Source organism: Arachis hypogaea, chromosome 15 (genome assembly GCF_003086295.3).
Source record: "Arachis hypogaea cultivar Tifrunner chromosome 15, arahy.Tifrunner.gnm2.J5K5, whole genome shotgun sequence".
Lineage (NCBI taxonomy): Eukaryota > Viridiplantae > Streptophyta > Magnoliopsida > Fabales > Fabaceae > Arachis > Arachis hypogaea.
In genome coordinates, this window is record NC_092050.1 from 151119316 (window position 1) to 151136253 (window position 16938).

Sequence of the window (16938 nt, forward strand, 5' to 3'; positions counted from 1 at the left end):
CTTGAAATCACCATCTCAGAAGGATATTCAAGGAGATTAGAATGTACTTAAAAGGAGTCAAGCCATACAAGAAAGGATCTTAAATTAAAGTAGTTCAAACAAGATCCACTAGACATGAAACATCAAACAAGTCTTAAATTGATCCAAAAGAATACAAAAGTCATAGAAAACGATAACTCAATCATTTGTAATTTCTCAAGGATAAATTTTTGACTAAAAACTCTTGTGGATATAATGAGAGAATAAACAATGCACTAACTTGAAACGAATCAAACTGACTCATGTAAGGATGAGATTCACAAGAGAGGACAAACCAAGATCAATGGTAATGTTCACAAGATGTAAAAGATTAGTTAAGAACAGGGTCGCGTATGACATTCATAGAGGTGAAAAGCTTAAGAAGGAACGAGTCTGTTCATAAGAAGAAAGCTATGAGTCCAATATTTTCAAAAGAACAACAATGGCATAAACCATGTAGTATGCTAAATCAGGCTCAAATCAAAATAAATTAAGTAAGGTTTATCAAATGAAACTCAACCGGGATAAAAGCGAGAAATCCCCTTTCTTTCCAGAATTTTGAAAAATACCCCAAATACATAATCAAATGAAGATGTGCATTGGAACTATAGTAAAATTACTAGAAAGTCAAATTGTATTTGAAGTAAATGCAGTTCCGCAAACCAGTAAAAGTACAGGTGATGTATTAGAAATAAATAGTTGTTAAACTGTATAAGAAATCTTCAAAGTTCCACATATAGATAAGCGTATATCTAGTCAACAACAATTTTTTATAAAAATCTCAAAATTAGCTGTAATCACTGTCAAATAAGAGGAAAACTGAATCAACAAGTTCTCTAAGAATGAACTTGGAATCCGGAGTTAAAAAGGTACAGCGCATTAAGACAAGTTCAAAGCTATATCAAAGATTATTTGAATCAGAAAGAACTCAAACAGAGACAGTTAGATACAACAAGGATTCCAACCGAGCGTACGCATTTAAGAACAAACAAGAATGCATATGGATAGAGGAATAGAGTTGAAAAATCAAACTACTTTTCAAAAGGACTAGCAAACAAGAACTTCAAGTTAGGATATGAAAGAACAGGTCGACTCGAACAGAATTCAAGACACACAACTGAATAGCCTTGAGAAATAGTTTCCAGCGTTCCCAAAACCCGCAATTCAATTTACTCAAAACTCGTATATCATCTATGATAACCCATCAGTGCTTTCATATACATAATTCACTAGTATTAAGCCGGCCAAACTTATTACCAAGAATTTTGCAATGCAAGACTAACAGCGTTAATCAATAGACCGTCATGTGCATAAAGCTCTAATTCTCGTCATTCGACAAGACCTAATACATGACAAATGCTCAGAGTATGCAACTGAAGCATAGTCGGTCCATTCCTCAAGCTCTACAGGAAGGACTGCTCTGATACCATAATGTAACACCCTAACTACCAAAGCTCACGCTTCCGGCTGCGCGACTCTGATAGCTCGGACATTACGACGACTTTTATATTATTTAATACTAAAATATGAGCCTGTTTAAAACTTTAAACCGCAATACCGCTCCCAAAAATACTTTCGTTTGATAACATACATCCATAGATACCATACAACTTACAAAAACTCATAAAGGGTACATCCATATATATACGTATACATATATAATATTACAAGCATTAACCAATACAATTCCTATCTCTCTTACAGGATATATCAAGATAAAGGCGAGGGTTCATTAAACCATAACTAAAACAATACAGAGTATCAGAGCAACAACTAAATAAACTCTTCGTAACTTCTGCGCACATATCCTGAAAGGGGAAAAATGTAGGGGGGTGAGAACATCATCCTCGAAAGGGTTCTCAGTAGAGGGTTTTTGGGAATTACTGTAATAGGATATGTGAAGATAAATCGTACTAGTGATTAATAACCGTCTTATGCCTCCTTTTCAAAAACAACGGTTTACAATAAAAGTAAAGTCTGAAAATCTTTTCTGAAAGAAGAACCGTTCAATTCTCAAAAATTCAAAAGCCTTTCAAAACGGTTTATCTATGCGGAACCAAAATAGCCTTTCATATTTTATTCCAAACCAGAAACACAAAACCGAAATCAACCATCGATTCATCTCATTCCAACCACGGCCCTAGGCCCAAACAAATCCAACCAACAACCAATCAAAGTAACTATATTGAGTTCTTAGTCTCGGTTGTTTTAAAGTAAGTTAAGTGGGAGTACCTTAGTAAAGTAAGTTAAGTGGGAGTACCTTAGTCTCGGTTGTTTTAAAGTAAGTTAAGTGGGAGTACCCTGTTTTGTTTTTTTTATTGTGCTGTCCAAAGTTGGACCAATTCTATTTGTTGCTTAATCTTCCAATTAATAATATTATATTCTATCTTTGGGAAAAAAAAAGTTCTGAAGAATCTTTTATAAAATTCTCTAATCAAGTTTCAACTAAATCTTCAATTAAAAATTTAAAATTCAATAAACTAAAATAAAATCATAACAAGCCAATGAGTTATAAGGTTTTGAAAACCGAACCGGTCATTGAACCGCTTTAGTTATTAATTCATTGATTTATAGGTTCAACCGTTTCGACCGTGGTTAAACCGAAAAAACCGTTTTATAATAAAATAATAAATAAAATATAAATAAACATATTAAAACATAATTATATTCTAACATAAACTTTAAAATATCATGCAAATTAAAAGTACTACATAAACTATAATGTTATGATCTCATTCAAATACAAACTCAAAAATCAAATAACAAAAACAATCAACCAAACATAAAATGCCAACATCCAATTGATCCAAGTTTGTCATTCAATCTTATTAGTCATTTGGAATTTTCATGAGATCAGCTTGACTTATTCCGTTGGACAACTTTTAGTAAGGTATAAATCCAAGTCAATATATAGAAATACAAACCAAAAACTGAATGTTTGCAAAATATTTCATTGATCAAATGCTGAAATGCGATGAGATCAAATAACAACTGGCAAGCATCGCAAAGCAAAAGTGCAAAACAATCATATTCATCTTGGAACGACACAACACAACCCTATCCTAATCAATTAATCAATCAATGCTTCAAAAATTAATCATGCTTCAAGCAATCAACAACAAGGTTTAGAACCAACAATTAATCAATGTTTCAACAATTATTATTACAAAAAATCCGAATAGAAAATTCAGCAACCCAATAACAAAAAATAAAGACAATCTCAATCTCAAGAATCATAATAACACCAGTAATTTAGCAAATTAACAATTTGATAAGAACAAAGCAACCCAATAATCTCAATTTCAACTTTCAAGAATCACAATAATTTAACGAACCAACAAGTACAAAATCCAAATAGAAAATCCAGCAACCCAATAACAAAAAACAAAGATAATTTCAATCTCAAGAATGAAGAATCACAATAACAACAACAAGTTAGCAAATTAACAATTTGAGAAGAGCAAAACAACTCAATAATCTCAATTGCAAGAATCACAACAACTATTTAATGAATTAACAAGTACAAAATCACAGGTTCACAAGAACTCACAGCAAATCACTCCAACCCAATAATCTCATAAGTCAAAATTATTCGATAATAATTCAACCTAGTAACAAGTTACAACAACAAAATTCACAACTTAACTAACAATAATTATTCAACAATCATTCAACAAAGTTCACAGTTCACAGAAAAATAAAAAATCTAAATCATAGACATAGCTCACAGTTCATGGTTCACAATTCACAGAACTTCACACTAACAACAAATTATTCAATTATAGTTAAAAAAAATTACCTAGAAGCTAGAAACCTTGAACAGAGCACGCAAGAGGGAGACACCACGACAAGTTTCACCTTCGAATGGGCTTCGAACGGCCTTCGAACAGGCAGTGGCTGCGCGACTGAGGCTTCCACGTTCGCACGGTGGCTGCGAGATGGAGAGGAAGGAAGGTTGCAACGGCTGCTGCGCGATGGAGGGGAAGTGAGGGAGCAGGCGGTGGCTGGACGGAAGTAAGGGAGGATCAGGAGCTGTGGACTGAGTGTGAGAGACAGAGAGAGGCTAGCGCGTTTTGGTTCTGGAGGCTAGGGCTATGGAGACTGGACTAATGGAGTAGACGAGTAGTGGAGGAGTTAGCGTTCATTGATTCATAATCAATGAAATGGCGCCGTTTGCTTCCCAATTCAAAAAACCGGCCGAATCACGGTTGGGTTCGACCGACCGATTCCTGGCCGATTCGACAATTCAATAGCGGTTTTCGAAATTTGCGGTTTTCGCATTTAATCGATTCATTTTTTGTAACGGTTCATGGTTACAAAAAAAAGTTTTCAGAATTATAACTCAAATGGCATAGTCTTTCTATACTCATTCAAAAAATCGCGAATTTAAATCTCTCTATCTTTAATAAAAAAAATCGTAACAAATTCACAAATCAAATTCTAACTATTGTAAATACATATTATAAAATAGATATTCTAACTAAACAACAATTGTTAAAAAACTAAAATTACTAAATCTATATTAAAATTTGGGCAAAAAACCCAAATAAACCAAGGAGACTTCGAAATTACCTAAATCCGCCAAATCAAAAATCTTCACCTGTATCCACCAGGACCAATTATTATGTAATTCGAATCAATAAGATTCGAATTATGCTCTCAAGTAATTCGAATTGATTTCATTCGAATTATGTGCATGCAACGAGTTAAAGTAATTCGAATCAATATGATTCGAATTACTATGAAGGTAACAACATAAGGTAATTCGAAACAATTTGTCTCGAAATATATATAAAGAATTCGAGTCTAATTAATTCGAATTACTAGGTTAGCTTGTGTTTCAACATAATTCGAAACAAATTGTTTCGAATTATAAGTAAGGAATTCGAGTTTAGTTAGTTCGAATTACTAGGTTAGGTTGTGATAATTCGAAACAAATTGTTTCGAATTATATATATATAGCACGAACCAGGGCTATATATATATGCTGTGAACTCATGATGCTGTGAACAAAGTGGGGAGATGGCTAGTGAGGAGAGTTTCCTAGTGTTGGTACATTATAGAGGGTCGATTAAGAGAAAAACTCGATCCGGCGTGAAGTTCACTGATAAGGATCCACCAATAACATCTCCGGCGACAAAAACCTCTTTCCGTGCTGATACCACCATGTCAAGAAATCGTGTGACGGACCGGGGTCGGGGACGATGTCAAACTGTAGAATGTGCTCCGCACGCTCCTGCCAGTGAACATGCCAGTCAGCGTACTGTGCCGGGAACCAACGGTCACCTCCTCTCCCATCCTTCGACATCAAGAAGTCGATGTTCAAGGCGGGAGACGGTATGGGCTGAACGCCGCCAAACTGAGGTAAAACTCTATCAACCTGATGCCACTCCACAACCGCAAAGTAAATCAGGGACGTCCTGCACCGCCATAACATCGTATGCCGAGGCTCCAAGACCTCTGGATGTACAACCTGGATGACGTCTAGTGCGCTATAGGGCATCCATATGAACTGGAAAAATAAAAATTAAAAGGGTTGGACAATATAAACTGAAACAATGACTTGAAATACACATATGTTCTGCGTACTTACCTGCCGAGGCTGTAACAAGTCGATCTTCAGGCGAGCCATCTGTACCCGAGGTCCCTTGTTGCTAATCTCAGGATTGTAACCAGACCATCTGCGTACGAGAAACATTAAAATTGGTTTCATAATCGAAAATAAATACGAGAAGAATATATAATACAAAACAATAACGGTACCTCGAGGCAAGGGGCCAGCTAATCTCATCATACCCAGATGGTCTAAGAGTGGGAAACCTCCAGAATATCCAAGACTGTAGTAACTGTAAAGGGCCAGCTAACTTCACCACATGTCTGTTGGCGACTCAGCACATGCACCTGTACAACCATGCAAGTGCCGCCGACCCCCAACTGTAGCGACCCATCTCCTCAAGCCGAGCAACATAAGGTAGCCATCTGATGTGTATACGATTGCCGGACTTGTCGGCAAAGAGCTGCGTACCCAATAACATCATGATATAGGCCCGGACAAAGCGCCTAACTGTCTCCTCATCAGCCCCGTCTGGACACTCTGCAAATGTCTCCTGAAACCAGGTGCAGTTGACTGCGAATTTCTGCACCTGGTTCTCGGGAGGTAAAACACCGAGCAACTCATGGAACCACTGCCAAGCAGGTCTCCCACCCTCAATGTAAAGGTGGAAGTCTATCAGGCAACCACTAACGTAATTTCCGTCCACTGGCAACCCCAGCTGGTATGCGACGTCCTGAAGCGTGATGGTGCACTCTCCGAACGGCATGTGGAAGGTGTGCGTCTCAGGCCGCCACCTCTCGACGAATGCGCTGACTAGGGGCTCGTCTAGTCGGAACCATCTGTCATTCAGTCTCGCAAGATGGTACAATCCGGCCATCTGCAGGTACGGAACGTACCTCTCATCAAGACGCATCCCCTGCTGCCGCCTAACGCTGGATATGCAACGACGAGGCTGGCCAGTACATAAACCGCATAATTAGAACAGATGCACAACCCACTAACATATACAATATGTTTCATAAGGAACCAGAAAATAAATCGTGATGTGTAAAAGATATATGAAACAAACGACCAACATTTTATACACAAACCGCTCACTCAAACCTAGTGCAAATACCATTAACAAAAACAGATGCATGATCACATTTATCATAAACCACTACCGTTAACCGCTAAACCGCTAAACCGCTTAGTTAAACCGCTAACACTAAAATAAACCGCTATAAAAAACCATTAACAAAACCCACTACCATACACCACCAACTCAAACCACCCCCCTAAACCGCTAACCATCACTAAAACCACTATCCAAAACAATTAGCACAAACCGCTTACAAAAACCAATTTCAAATACCACTAACAATAACCACTGGCCTAAACCGCTTGCTTAAACCGCTAACACTAAAATAAACCGCTATAAAAAACCATTAACAATAAACCACTAGCCTGCACCACTATCCTAAACCACTAACAGTAACATAAACCATTATCAAAAACCATTAACAAATACCGTTATCATAAAACGCTTTCATAAACCACTAACCTCGTCGTTGATCACACCGGCGATATGAGCAACTCCATCCAAACGATAAAGCCTTCCCGGATCGTCCCCCATCAACAAAAAAAGGCGCTCTGCTCTTACTCGTACGAAAGGTTGGTCGTTTTCTCTGGGATTTGGTGGGGTTAGAGAAAGAGAAACTGATTCGAATGAACTTGGTTCGAACTCCTTTTATAGCCGAAACAGTTGTAATTCGAATCAACTTGATTCGAATTACCATGGAAATCCGTTTTAACCCTAATTCGAATCAACTAGATTCGAACCTCTCTAAAGTGAACTTCTCCTAGTAATTCGAGTTAACTAAATTCGAAATAGGTTATTTTAATTCGAAACGTATTGATTCGAATTACATGATTTTTTGGATATCTATAATTCGAATCATATTGATTCGAATTACGTTCATTTGTTGCATGGAGATAATTCGAATTATATAAATTCGAATTACTTGAGAGTATAATTCGAATCTTATTGATTCGAATTATATAATAATTCGTCCTGGTTGATTCAGGTATGGATTTCTGGTTTGGCTGATTTTGGTAATTTTGAGCTCTCCTTGGTATATTTGGGTTTTTTACCCCTTAAAATTTCGTATACACGCCTATATTTATTTAATTAAAAATTAGTGGAAAATATACGATTTAAGATTTGAAAATAATACATTAATATGCTTGATGTATTAATACTATTATTGTTTTCCTAATTATCTCTTTTTTTAAGTACAAATCTATTATTAAAAATGATAATGAATAGGATGGAGTGGAATTTGAATTTAATCTTATCAAATTAAATTTATTATTAAAATTTAATTCTATTTTACTCGCGAGTTTAGAATAATTCAATCCTAATCTTATCTGACATCCATGGTATCCGACCATATCTGTGAATTTTTATAAATATACAATATTATTATATAATTTAATGAACATACAAATTAAAAATTCAATATAAGTAATAAAATTATCCGATAAACAACATAACAACTTGAGTTCTATTTAAAGATCTGTTATTACATAAGATAAAATTCAAACCTTATACTTATTTAAGCATATAAATAAACCGAAGAACTCAGACCCACACATATTAGTTATTTTTTATCTTCTCTAATAAATAAATACTTACCACAAAAAATCCGGCCCAGACCTGTCCAAAGTTAATCTGAGCTTTCTTACGAAGGAAAAGGGGTTTAGACCCAAAAAAAAATAGGGCAGAGGAAAATTGCAGACTCAGAGAGGGTTTTAGCTTTAGACACTCTTTTTCTTTCACATTCTTAGCTCCGAAATGAATTCTCTGCGGCGAGCGTTGCGATTGTTCGCTGCGCCCGCGGATTCAACGGCTCTGATCCTTCGATCATACTCCTCCTCCTCCACTACTCGTCGGCGATCCAAATCCATCCCTCCGCCGCCTACTGACACCGCTGAGATTCCAAGGCCGAAGGAGATCCCGTTCCAGCCGAAGGTAGCGAATGCCGTGAACCTAATCGGTCAGGTTCGGATGCCGGTTCAGTTCCAAACCTTTCCCGACGGCAGAACCTACGCCGCCACCGTTATCACTCGCCAAGAGTCACACTCTTCTCCTTTCCTTTGGTATGCTACGCACTTTTACTTTCTGTTTATTTGCAGAGAAATTAAATGAAGCTGTTTAACTACTCTAATCATACTTCACGTAAAGAAAGTGTTGTAGTTAGTTACAAAGTTAAGCTATGAATTAGTACAGTTACTGTTATGACAGTTACTAACAACTTTGCGTTTAGTAGCTTCGTATGAATGTTTAGCTCAATTTTAGGTATATCACCAGCTAGTAAATTGATCAATCATGTGATTTTTTTAATTACTTCGAATTAAATGGATTTTTTTTTCTCTTTTGATTCTTGATACAAGGATTCCAGTTATATTTGAGGGTGATTTGGCTCATTCTGCGGCTTGCCATCTCAAGGAAGACGATTTCATATATGTGGCTGGTCAACTCACTGCTGATCCACCGCGTTTAGGTGAAAACCAAATTCAAAGTAATAGCAATATTCAGGTATGGTTTCATATGTAAATGAAATTAGTAGTTTAAGTGAAGCAAAATTCTGCTTCTTTATTTGTAGTTTCTTCTTGTTAAGACTATGTTTCGACATTTCATGGTTAGTGGAATGATATGGAGAGAAATGAAATATATGTTCCTTTTCAGTGTTTAGATATATATCACTTAATCGAATAAATAGAAGTTTTGATTTAATTATTTGAAGCTGCATTGCAATGATACGGCATTGAAGTTATTTCCTTCAGGTCCATTTTATTTCTCATGAATTTGAGGTTAACAGAAATAAAAAAGAACATTGGAAGGAATTGATTATGTAGTCTGTACAGTACTGTTTGTTCCAGCACAATTTTGAAGTATCCAACCAATGGCTTCCAATACCATCGTCCCCTCTTATTATAGTAAAGATAAAAAATTATTTAGCTACAGACATGACTAGCATGTTTCCTTTCGCTCTTATGCCCGTCTTATAGGGTGGTTCCTTGTTGATTATTCAGTGGGAAAAGATGTAAGGTTTGGGATTCACATCTTTGCTTTAATCATTTAAGGTTGTTGTACAAAGCCTCAACTTTGTCCAAGGATATCCTCAACTGGAGAAAATATCTGCAACTTCAAAGCAAGAATGTACAGGTAGTTTGTTTGGTGTATGCTCTTCTCTATTTATTAGCATGTTGTTCTTAATATCTTAGAATGTGAAGATGAGGGAATGAGATTAGCAAATAAACAATGCTGTGTATGGCATGCATGATAGGCCGCAATGGTGTCATTTGATCCATGTAGCCGACCCCACCTAATGGGATAAGTCGTTGTGGTTGTATGGTATGCATGCATAGTAAGTTGCAGTTAATGGACATGAAGAAACTTTTTTTTTTGCTAATCTGTGTTTTAGACTTTCAGTTCATTTTTCTTTCATGATAATATCTTCCAATTTTCAATGTATATGTATACGGTAGATTTTTTTTTTTCAGTAGTAAATAAGGTATTAATCTGCCAATGAGCTATAGCTTAAATGGCATAGTCTTCCTATACTCACCTAGAGGTCGCAGGTTCAAGTCTCACTCCTATCTTTGGGGGAAAAAAAAAAGGTATTAATCTGTGACAGTTTTAGCTGTTGGTGGTATGATGTGGATGCCATTGTTGTCCATTACATAATGCAAAGTTTCTGAATAAAAATAAGTTTTATGCTGAACTTAAAGTTTAATACCGGGGAAAAATTTGATCCATATAAGACTAAATTCTTTAAACTAACAGTAGGAATTATGGGTTCTGAATATTGTGCATTATATATGTTATGCTGCTTTGGCTTTAACCACAATGCCCTTGAGAACTTTTTAGTGATATGTTGTTTCTATCATATTAGCAAGTGAGGAGCATGTCATAGACAACACTTGGAACGATCTCCTTTCTAACCCTTTTGAATGGTGGGATGTCCGATATCTAAAGGTTATTGAATTTCCTCTTTGACTCATCATCTTTGTTTTGCCCATCTAGTATCGGCAATGATGATGTTTCCTTCAAACTTATTTTCTAAATATTGCTGCAAATTAATGTAGGAGAATCCAAAGGGGGCAGCTTTTGAAAGAAAAACGGATGGTGAGTTACTCTTTATTAATAGTTCAACTCCCAAATGGCTGCAAGATAAACTGGATTCCATGTCAATTGATTTGAAACCTGAATTGAAGCACTCAACAAGTAAGTCTTGATGCAGTATATATATATATATATATATGTAACTTTTATTTCATGGTAATTGCTAAGTGGTTCATTCGAAACATTCCAAAAGTTTTCCATTCTAATTTGCTTATAGATGATTTAAAGAAAGTTAGAGACTCTTCACTTGCTCCTTGGACTGATCTTTTGGAGGACCCAAAGCAGTGGACTGATTACCGTGACAGCAAACGTGATGGGCAGGTAGTTATTGCTGTCTCATACCTTTTGGTTTTTCCCCTGCTGACTAATTTATTTGGAAGAACTTATAATTATGCTTACTTTGCAGGTGAATCCTAGGTTCCCTGACTTCAAACGCAAGGATGGGAACGGTGCCCTATGGCTTAACAACGCTCCAAAGTGGGTTTTATCTAGACTTGAAGAACTGAAATTTGATGTTCCAGCTGTAAAATCAAAACAAGCAAAGGACTTTAAAGGTATATTACATATGAAGACCTTCATACACATACTTAGAATTGTGATTCTTGTGCTTTTTGGGTTCGCCAACTTGAGATTCCTCCTCATTTCCATTTTGTTTGTTTTATAAACGTATGTTTGATTGAACCTGTGTCCTTGGTTTAGGTGATGAGCCCTGGAATGATTTGGTCAATAACCCTACTAAATGGTGGGATAACAGAATAGATAAGGTAAGTATAGTCTACTTCCACAGGTTCTTTACCAGGCTTAACTAGATATTGTTGATCGAGTTTTTCTTTTTCTATTTTAATCATCAGAGGAATCCAAAAGCTCCTGACTTTAAGCACAAAGAAACTGGTGAAGTGCTCTGGCTTAATGATTCTCCTAGTTGGGTGTTATCAAAGTTGCCACCCATGAAGCCAAAAGAAAGCGCAGAATTTGGTAGGAAGAAACTAGTTTCATGAGCTTGGAAACAGAAACAGAGGATGAAGATTCATTCAACCTAGTTGTATGTAATTAATTACCTTATGCTTTCTTAAAGTTCCTGTTATTCTGCTTCGCGTTGAATGGTAATTCTGATGAGGCAGATATATTTGTTGTTCTTATTATGTGCAAAAGCAATTTTCATCAGATTTTTTTTAGACTTCTTTCTATCCACTACTCAGTGCGAATCATGCCTCAATTTATCATAGAAATTTTGACTGTGTAGAGTTCAGGATTTAAGGTAATTTCAATCATTTTTCATCAAGCATATAATATTGCCTTGCAGTATGCACTAAAGAGAATACATTTTTTGTTAAGTAAAAAATTAAACCGATAAAAAGCTATGACCTGCTGTTTTCTAACATGTTTGATAAAATCATATTACGTGTTAATAAGTCAGATATAGATGTCTTAGGATTAATAACTTTTCTTTTATTATGACTGATGATTTATGAAGGAATCAAGCTTTTATATTTTTATTCTCACTTTGAAGATGGAATTAGCTAACACAGATGAATGTTGTGAATTCAGAATTTGAAGGTCTTATCATACAACACATTGGGAACGAAGGACCAATGGAAATGTTTGTTTAGAGTGTGCAGTTTACATAATTCGTGATAGTTAGGAGATCACAGAAGTGATCAAACATACTTCAAACGAAACCAATGACTATATTAAACACTGTTGTTTGATTAATTTTGTAAATATAACCAAAAACAATAAGAGAAACCAGAGAATGTCTCTTGTTTCTTGAGACTTGAAATGCATGTAACTTTACTTGCTAGTTGCTACCTAGGGCTTGTGAAAAACTCTTCCAGCCAACAAAGCAGCTTCCATGACAACATGAATAACTTCAATAACATCATCAACTTGGCATGTGTTTCCTTTGAATGTTGGCGCATTTGTGTCCTTAAACTTGTTCATGCAGTCTATGAATGTTTGACTGCACTCTTGGCTTAGGTAGTCATCTGCATAGCATCACCATTGATCACAAAAGGATTAATTTTGATACATTATAGTGTAAAATTAATTAATTTATTGAACAGCAGTACGTGCTTCAACCTTTATATAATTATTGCAAAAGAAAGCTTTTATTATATTCACATACTATCAAAATTGATTTTTAATATAAAAGAAATTTGGACACATTGTATAAAGGACCTTTTTAAGACAAAAACAGAACCGGAGACAAACAATTAATGGCTTTTTAATTTTGTCATGAAAGTAAATAGATAAACAAAATAACATGTCCTGTAAGGCTGTAATGCATATTATTTGAGTGAAGTTAAAGAAACAGAAGAAGGGTCATAATCAACCCAATAACTTAGGTAGGGAGGTTTTCTACAATCTTCAAAATGAAGTAATTAGAGGGTGCATTAGTTTCTGTTTTATGTGGATAAACTCATGACAAATAGAAGACAAGAAGATCCATTAATATATAATGGCCGAAAGCAATTAAGTAAAGAACATCAATCAGCCAACTACCATCTCTATTTCTTTTTTCAATTCAAGAATAAACCAAAATGGATTCCATTCAAATTTCTGTTTTAACTTTGGTTTGTACTTAATTAATTAATTAAAACACCATCAACATCGAAAAATTAATGGTGAGAGATCACACTTTACTCCCTCAATTGTTAAAAAAAATTGAGAGCATCCATTTCTCCAACATTGCAAATACATATTTGTTTTTGCTTCTTAATAACCACATATATCTCCATTAATTATTACCACCTCCAACCTATTAATATTTTAAAAAATAAAGGATCAAGTATACTTTTGTCTTTAAAATTTTCAAAAAAATCTCTATATTATATATATAAAAAAATAAACCTATTGGTTTGCAATTGCAGCCTTGAGTGACATTAGTTCTATTTCTTGCTATAATTTTGCAACAATCATATTGATACAACCTCTTTGAATCCATTGCTATTTCCAATAAAAAGTTCCTATAAATTTGCAAATTACAAATTCACAATCTAATAAATTTGTCTTGATAAATTAATTCCTTTTAATAAACCTAAAAAATGAAATAACCAATTAATTTGAGTATGGTGAATACAATGGATGATTTGCCCTTACTGAAATTTCAAACATTTAACTTGAACTAATCATTTTTTCAACCGACTCATCTTAAAGGCCTCCTTGGATACTTAAAAAGTGACTTAACCACTCCAAGCACTAATCACTTTTAACATCCAATTTGCTGGGCAATCACTCAAATAGCTTTACTCAATGTTTTCTCTTAAAAGTTGATTTTAGAGCAAGAAAAAATAGAAAAGTTTAGAGGGCGATTGATTTGTATTTTTATTTTTAGTATTTTTTATTTTTAAAATAAAAAAAAATAAAAATATTAAAAACATTAGAATTTTGTTTTCTGGTTTCACCTCCAATTTTCATCTTTTTCTTTTTATAAAATCTAAAAGACAGAGAACATTAAAAATAAAAATAAAAAATAAAAACGCAAACTCCATTAATCTAAACGCAGCCTTGGCTTTATAAGGTTAATAAAGACAAATTAGTATCCGGAAATACCCTTTAGAAAAAAAATTAATAATAAAAGAACATGAATATCTAGTGGTCTTTTTCTTTTTCTTTAATTTTGTTGTTTTAAATTTGGGATTTGATAACTCCCACATACGGTGTCAGATCCAAATCTAACATTGGAACTAGCAATTCAATTAAATCTAGTAGAAAAACCAATCCATAGTGCAACTAATAAGACACTATTAAGAAGTTATGTATGTATATGTGAATAGCAAACTCACTGTTTTTGAATTGAACACATTGATCATGCTTCATGCAACAAGCATCAAGTCCATCACAAGGTCTCTCCCCAGGGCATCCACTGTATAATAGTCCACAGTACTTTCCATACCTCAACAATGGTGGCACTGCCATCAAATTTCAAATATCACATATAATATTCATATTCATTTAAGAGAAATTCTTGAGTGTTAGCAATTTTTAGTATTTTAATCATAATTTAATCAGTACAAATACTAAATTATCTTTAATAAATAAATTTTACTAATTTATGTGTATAAATTCTGAAAAAATATAAGTACAAACTGTATTGATTCATGTGCGCAAAACTTTAGTAAATATAAGTGCAAATTATATGCTTTTTATATGCAAATGTCGATAAATATGAGTGCAAATTATTACTAAAAAAATATTGTACAAAAATGATAATATTTGTTGGCAACGAAGCATTTCTCATTCATTTAATCTTTAATAACGTTCCAATCTTTAAATAAATGAATATAAATTATATAAAAGAAATTGAATTGGAAAAGTACCTGAACAAAAGCTTGACTCACATTGCCTACTACACTCTTTGCTCTACACATGAATGAAATAAAACAATACTTAGGAGGTTAATTGGGGAAATATTGTTCTTCTTTAATGGTAATATAGTAAATTAATGTGTATTGGAAATGGACTTACATGAAAATTAATTAAGAAAACTTACCACGGAGACTGCAACTCCAGTGTTTTGAGCTCCAATGTTGAGGGCAGAAACGGGAATGTATAAGAAGTTAAGGGCAAGGGTGCAACCAAAGATTATACCATAACAATACCTGAGTGAAAGGGTAGCAACCATTTTTTGTATTAAGGAAAGAAAAAAAAAAAGAGAAGACAAAAAGTGTGAGAATTTGGTTGAAGATTGGATTTGCTTAAAGGCTCTGATTTATATAAAAGGAAAATATAGAAGGTACAGAGTGAGGGAGTGAGTGAATGAATGAAAAAGAGTCTGAAAGGGTTGGCAGAGATAAACACATAACTCAGAAAGGAAAAGAAAAGAGTGTCTTTGGTTTGTTTTGTAGTGTCTCGTGACTATATTATTGTCATTATTTTAAATTATCCCTCTTTTCTTGCGTTTTTCATGCCTTATTATGGCGTAATTAAATAGGTAATAATAAAAATAACATGAAACTATTTAAGGTTGTAAACAATTAAACAAGAATAAATATGAAAAACTGTTTAAATGAGATATGAATAAAAATAAACATGAAACTATATAACTCATTATATTTTGCATTTTTTCTATAGGCGTTGACTATATTAACCAAACTGGTTTTTTTTTTTTCTAAAGATAATATGTTATATTTCATTAATTATTAAAAAATAGAATACAAAGATGTCCAAAAACAGGATAACATAATAAAAGGTGGGGATTTCCCAAAAACACTACACTGAAGGTATTCATCCAACGGTGCGTAGTCGAAAAAAAAGAAAAATATTAAAAAAAAGAATGATAAATCAAATTGAATGCAACTAAGAGCTTGCTTCGTGGAGATGACGATGTAACCAAACTATTGGTCATGTAAGAAATTATTATTATTATAGAATAAGATAAGACGCTTAGAAGATAACACAAATGACAAAAATATAAAATTAGTGTTTTAGTATTTTATTTAATAATAAATTAAATATAAAATAAAATAAATTATAAAAATTTTAATTTATCTTTTTTTAATAAAAATAAAAAATATAATTATAAAAAAATAATAAAAATAACAAAAAATAAATTGTGTTTTTTTTACAGTTGTGTCTTTAGATTTTTTTATTAAAAGAAATATAAAATATATTAATTCAATATTTCAAATACAATATTTATATTTATATCTCATTTGTCAAATATAATTTTATATTTCTGTATCTTTATTTTAGTGTTTCATACTTATAAACAAACACAACGAAAAAATAAAAATAACTAAGTGGTAAATTTGCCAGGTGGGATTAATTGGATATTTTAATAATAAAATTCATTAGAATAAAAATTTGCATATTTTAAAAAAATATGGAAGAAAATAAATCCTTCTTCTGGTGAAGGTTTATGTTCACTCTCTATTTGTCTTCAGCTCGTGAACAATTTGGTTGGAACCTATTGTCCCTAGGAAGCAAATTGGCTATTAATTTAGCCTCGAACCAATTGTGTATTGTGCTTTTGTGTATTAACCTGTAATTATTCTATTATATTTTAAATTTTGTTTTATGTGTAGTTGTATACTCCCAAAAAATAAAAAGAAGTAAATCCAAGCCTATTTATTTTATGGAATTATCTCAACAAAGTGCGTGCCATCCTTGCTAACGCAATAATTATAGCAACTGATTAAAAAATAAATTTGAGTGAGAAGATTACTAACATGTTTCCCCATTGCAAATATTTTCT

The 16938-nt window shown here is 33.6% G+C and overlaps 3 protein-coding genes across 4 annotated transcripts; 1 reads left to right on the plus strand and 2 right to left on the minus strand.

The window, feature by feature from the left end:
- Positions 1–5119: 5119 nt before the first annotated feature.
- Positions 5120–7187, minus strand: LOC112749257 (protein MAIN-LIKE 1-like). The gene is made up of 5 exons (XM_025797518.1): positions 7116–7187; positions 5920–6524; positions 5782–5838; positions 5612–5699; positions 5120–5530 (listed from the first exon to the last, which is right to left on the minus strand). The coding sequence occupies exons 1-5, from the start codon at positions 7185–7187 to the stop codon at positions 5120–5122; spliced, it is 1233 nt and encodes a 410-aa protein (XP_025653303.1).
- Positions 7188–8171: 984 nt separating this feature from the next.
- On the plus strand, positions 8172–12650 carry LOC112751349 (protein OSB2, chloroplastic). Of its 2 annotated transcripts, XM_072217236.1 has the most exons (10): positions 8172–8713; positions 9008–9152; positions 9701–9782; positions 10513–10595; positions 10706–10844; positions 10960–11063; positions 11149–11296; positions 11442–11506; positions 11594–11784; positions 12291–12650. In XM_072217236.1, the coding sequence occupies exons 1-9, from the start codon at positions 8409–8411 to the stop codon at positions 11738–11740; spliced, it is 1218 nt and encodes a 405-aa protein (XP_072073337.1). In that variant the 5' UTR covers positions 8172–8408; the 3' UTR covers positions 11741–11784; positions 12291–12650. The 2 variants fall into 2 exon arrangements, with proteins under 2 accessions (XP_072073337.1, XP_025656233.1); XM_025800448.2 differs by lacking the exon at positions 12291–12650 and having other exon boundaries at positions 11594–11917.
- Positions 12277–15575, minus strand: LOC112751350 (phospholipase A2-alpha). The gene is made up of 4 exons (XM_025800450.2): positions 15235–15575; positions 15062–15104; positions 14528–14653; positions 12277–12727 (listed from the first exon to the last, which is right to left on the minus strand). The coding sequence occupies exons 1-4, from the start codon at positions 15364–15366 to the stop codon at positions 12552–12554; spliced, it is 477 nt and encodes a 158-aa protein (XP_025656235.1). The 5' UTR covers positions 15367–15575; the 3' UTR covers positions 12277–12551.
- Positions 15576–16938: the final 1363 nt, after the last annotated feature.

Bases quoted from the DNA above. Each gene is read 5' to 3' on its own strand.
- LOC112749257 (XM_025797518.1), bottom strand. From the start codon at position 7,187: ATGGGGGACGATCCGGGAAGGCTTTATCGTTTGGATGGAGTTGCTCAT. The intron at 6,525-7,115 runs GTTAGTGGTTTA...TGTACTGGCCAG, and splicing joins CCGGTGTGATCAACGACGAG to CCTCGTCGTTGCATATCCAG. The intron at 5,700-5,781 runs GTACCGTTATTG...TCTCGTACGCAG, and splicing joins AGCTGGCCCCTTGCCTCGAG to ATGGTCTGGTTACAATCCTG.
- LOC112751349 (XM_072217236.1), top strand. From the start codon at position 8,409: ATGAATTCTCTGCGGCGAGCGTTGCGATTGTTCGCTGCGCCCGCGGAT. The intron at 8,714-9,007 runs GTATGCTACGCA...TCTTGATACAAG, and splicing joins CACTCTTCTCCTTTCCTTTG to GATTCCAGTTATATTTGAGG. The intron at 9,153-9,700 runs GTATGGTTTCAT...TAATCATTTAAG, and splicing joins AAAGTAATAGCAATATTCAG to GTTGTTGTACAAAGCCTCAA.
- LOC112751350 (XM_025800450.2), bottom strand. From the start codon at position 15,366: ATGGTTGCTACCCTTTCACTCAGGTATTGTTATGGTATAATCTTTGGT. The intron at 14,654-15,061 runs GTACTTTTCCAA...ATTTGATGGCAG, and splicing joins TGAGTCAAGCTTTTGTTCAG to TGCCACCATTGTTGAGGTAT. The intron at 12,728-14,527 runs GTGAGTTTGCTA...GATGCTATGCAG, and splicing joins ATGTGTTCAATTCAAAAACA to ATGACTACCTAAGCCAAGAG.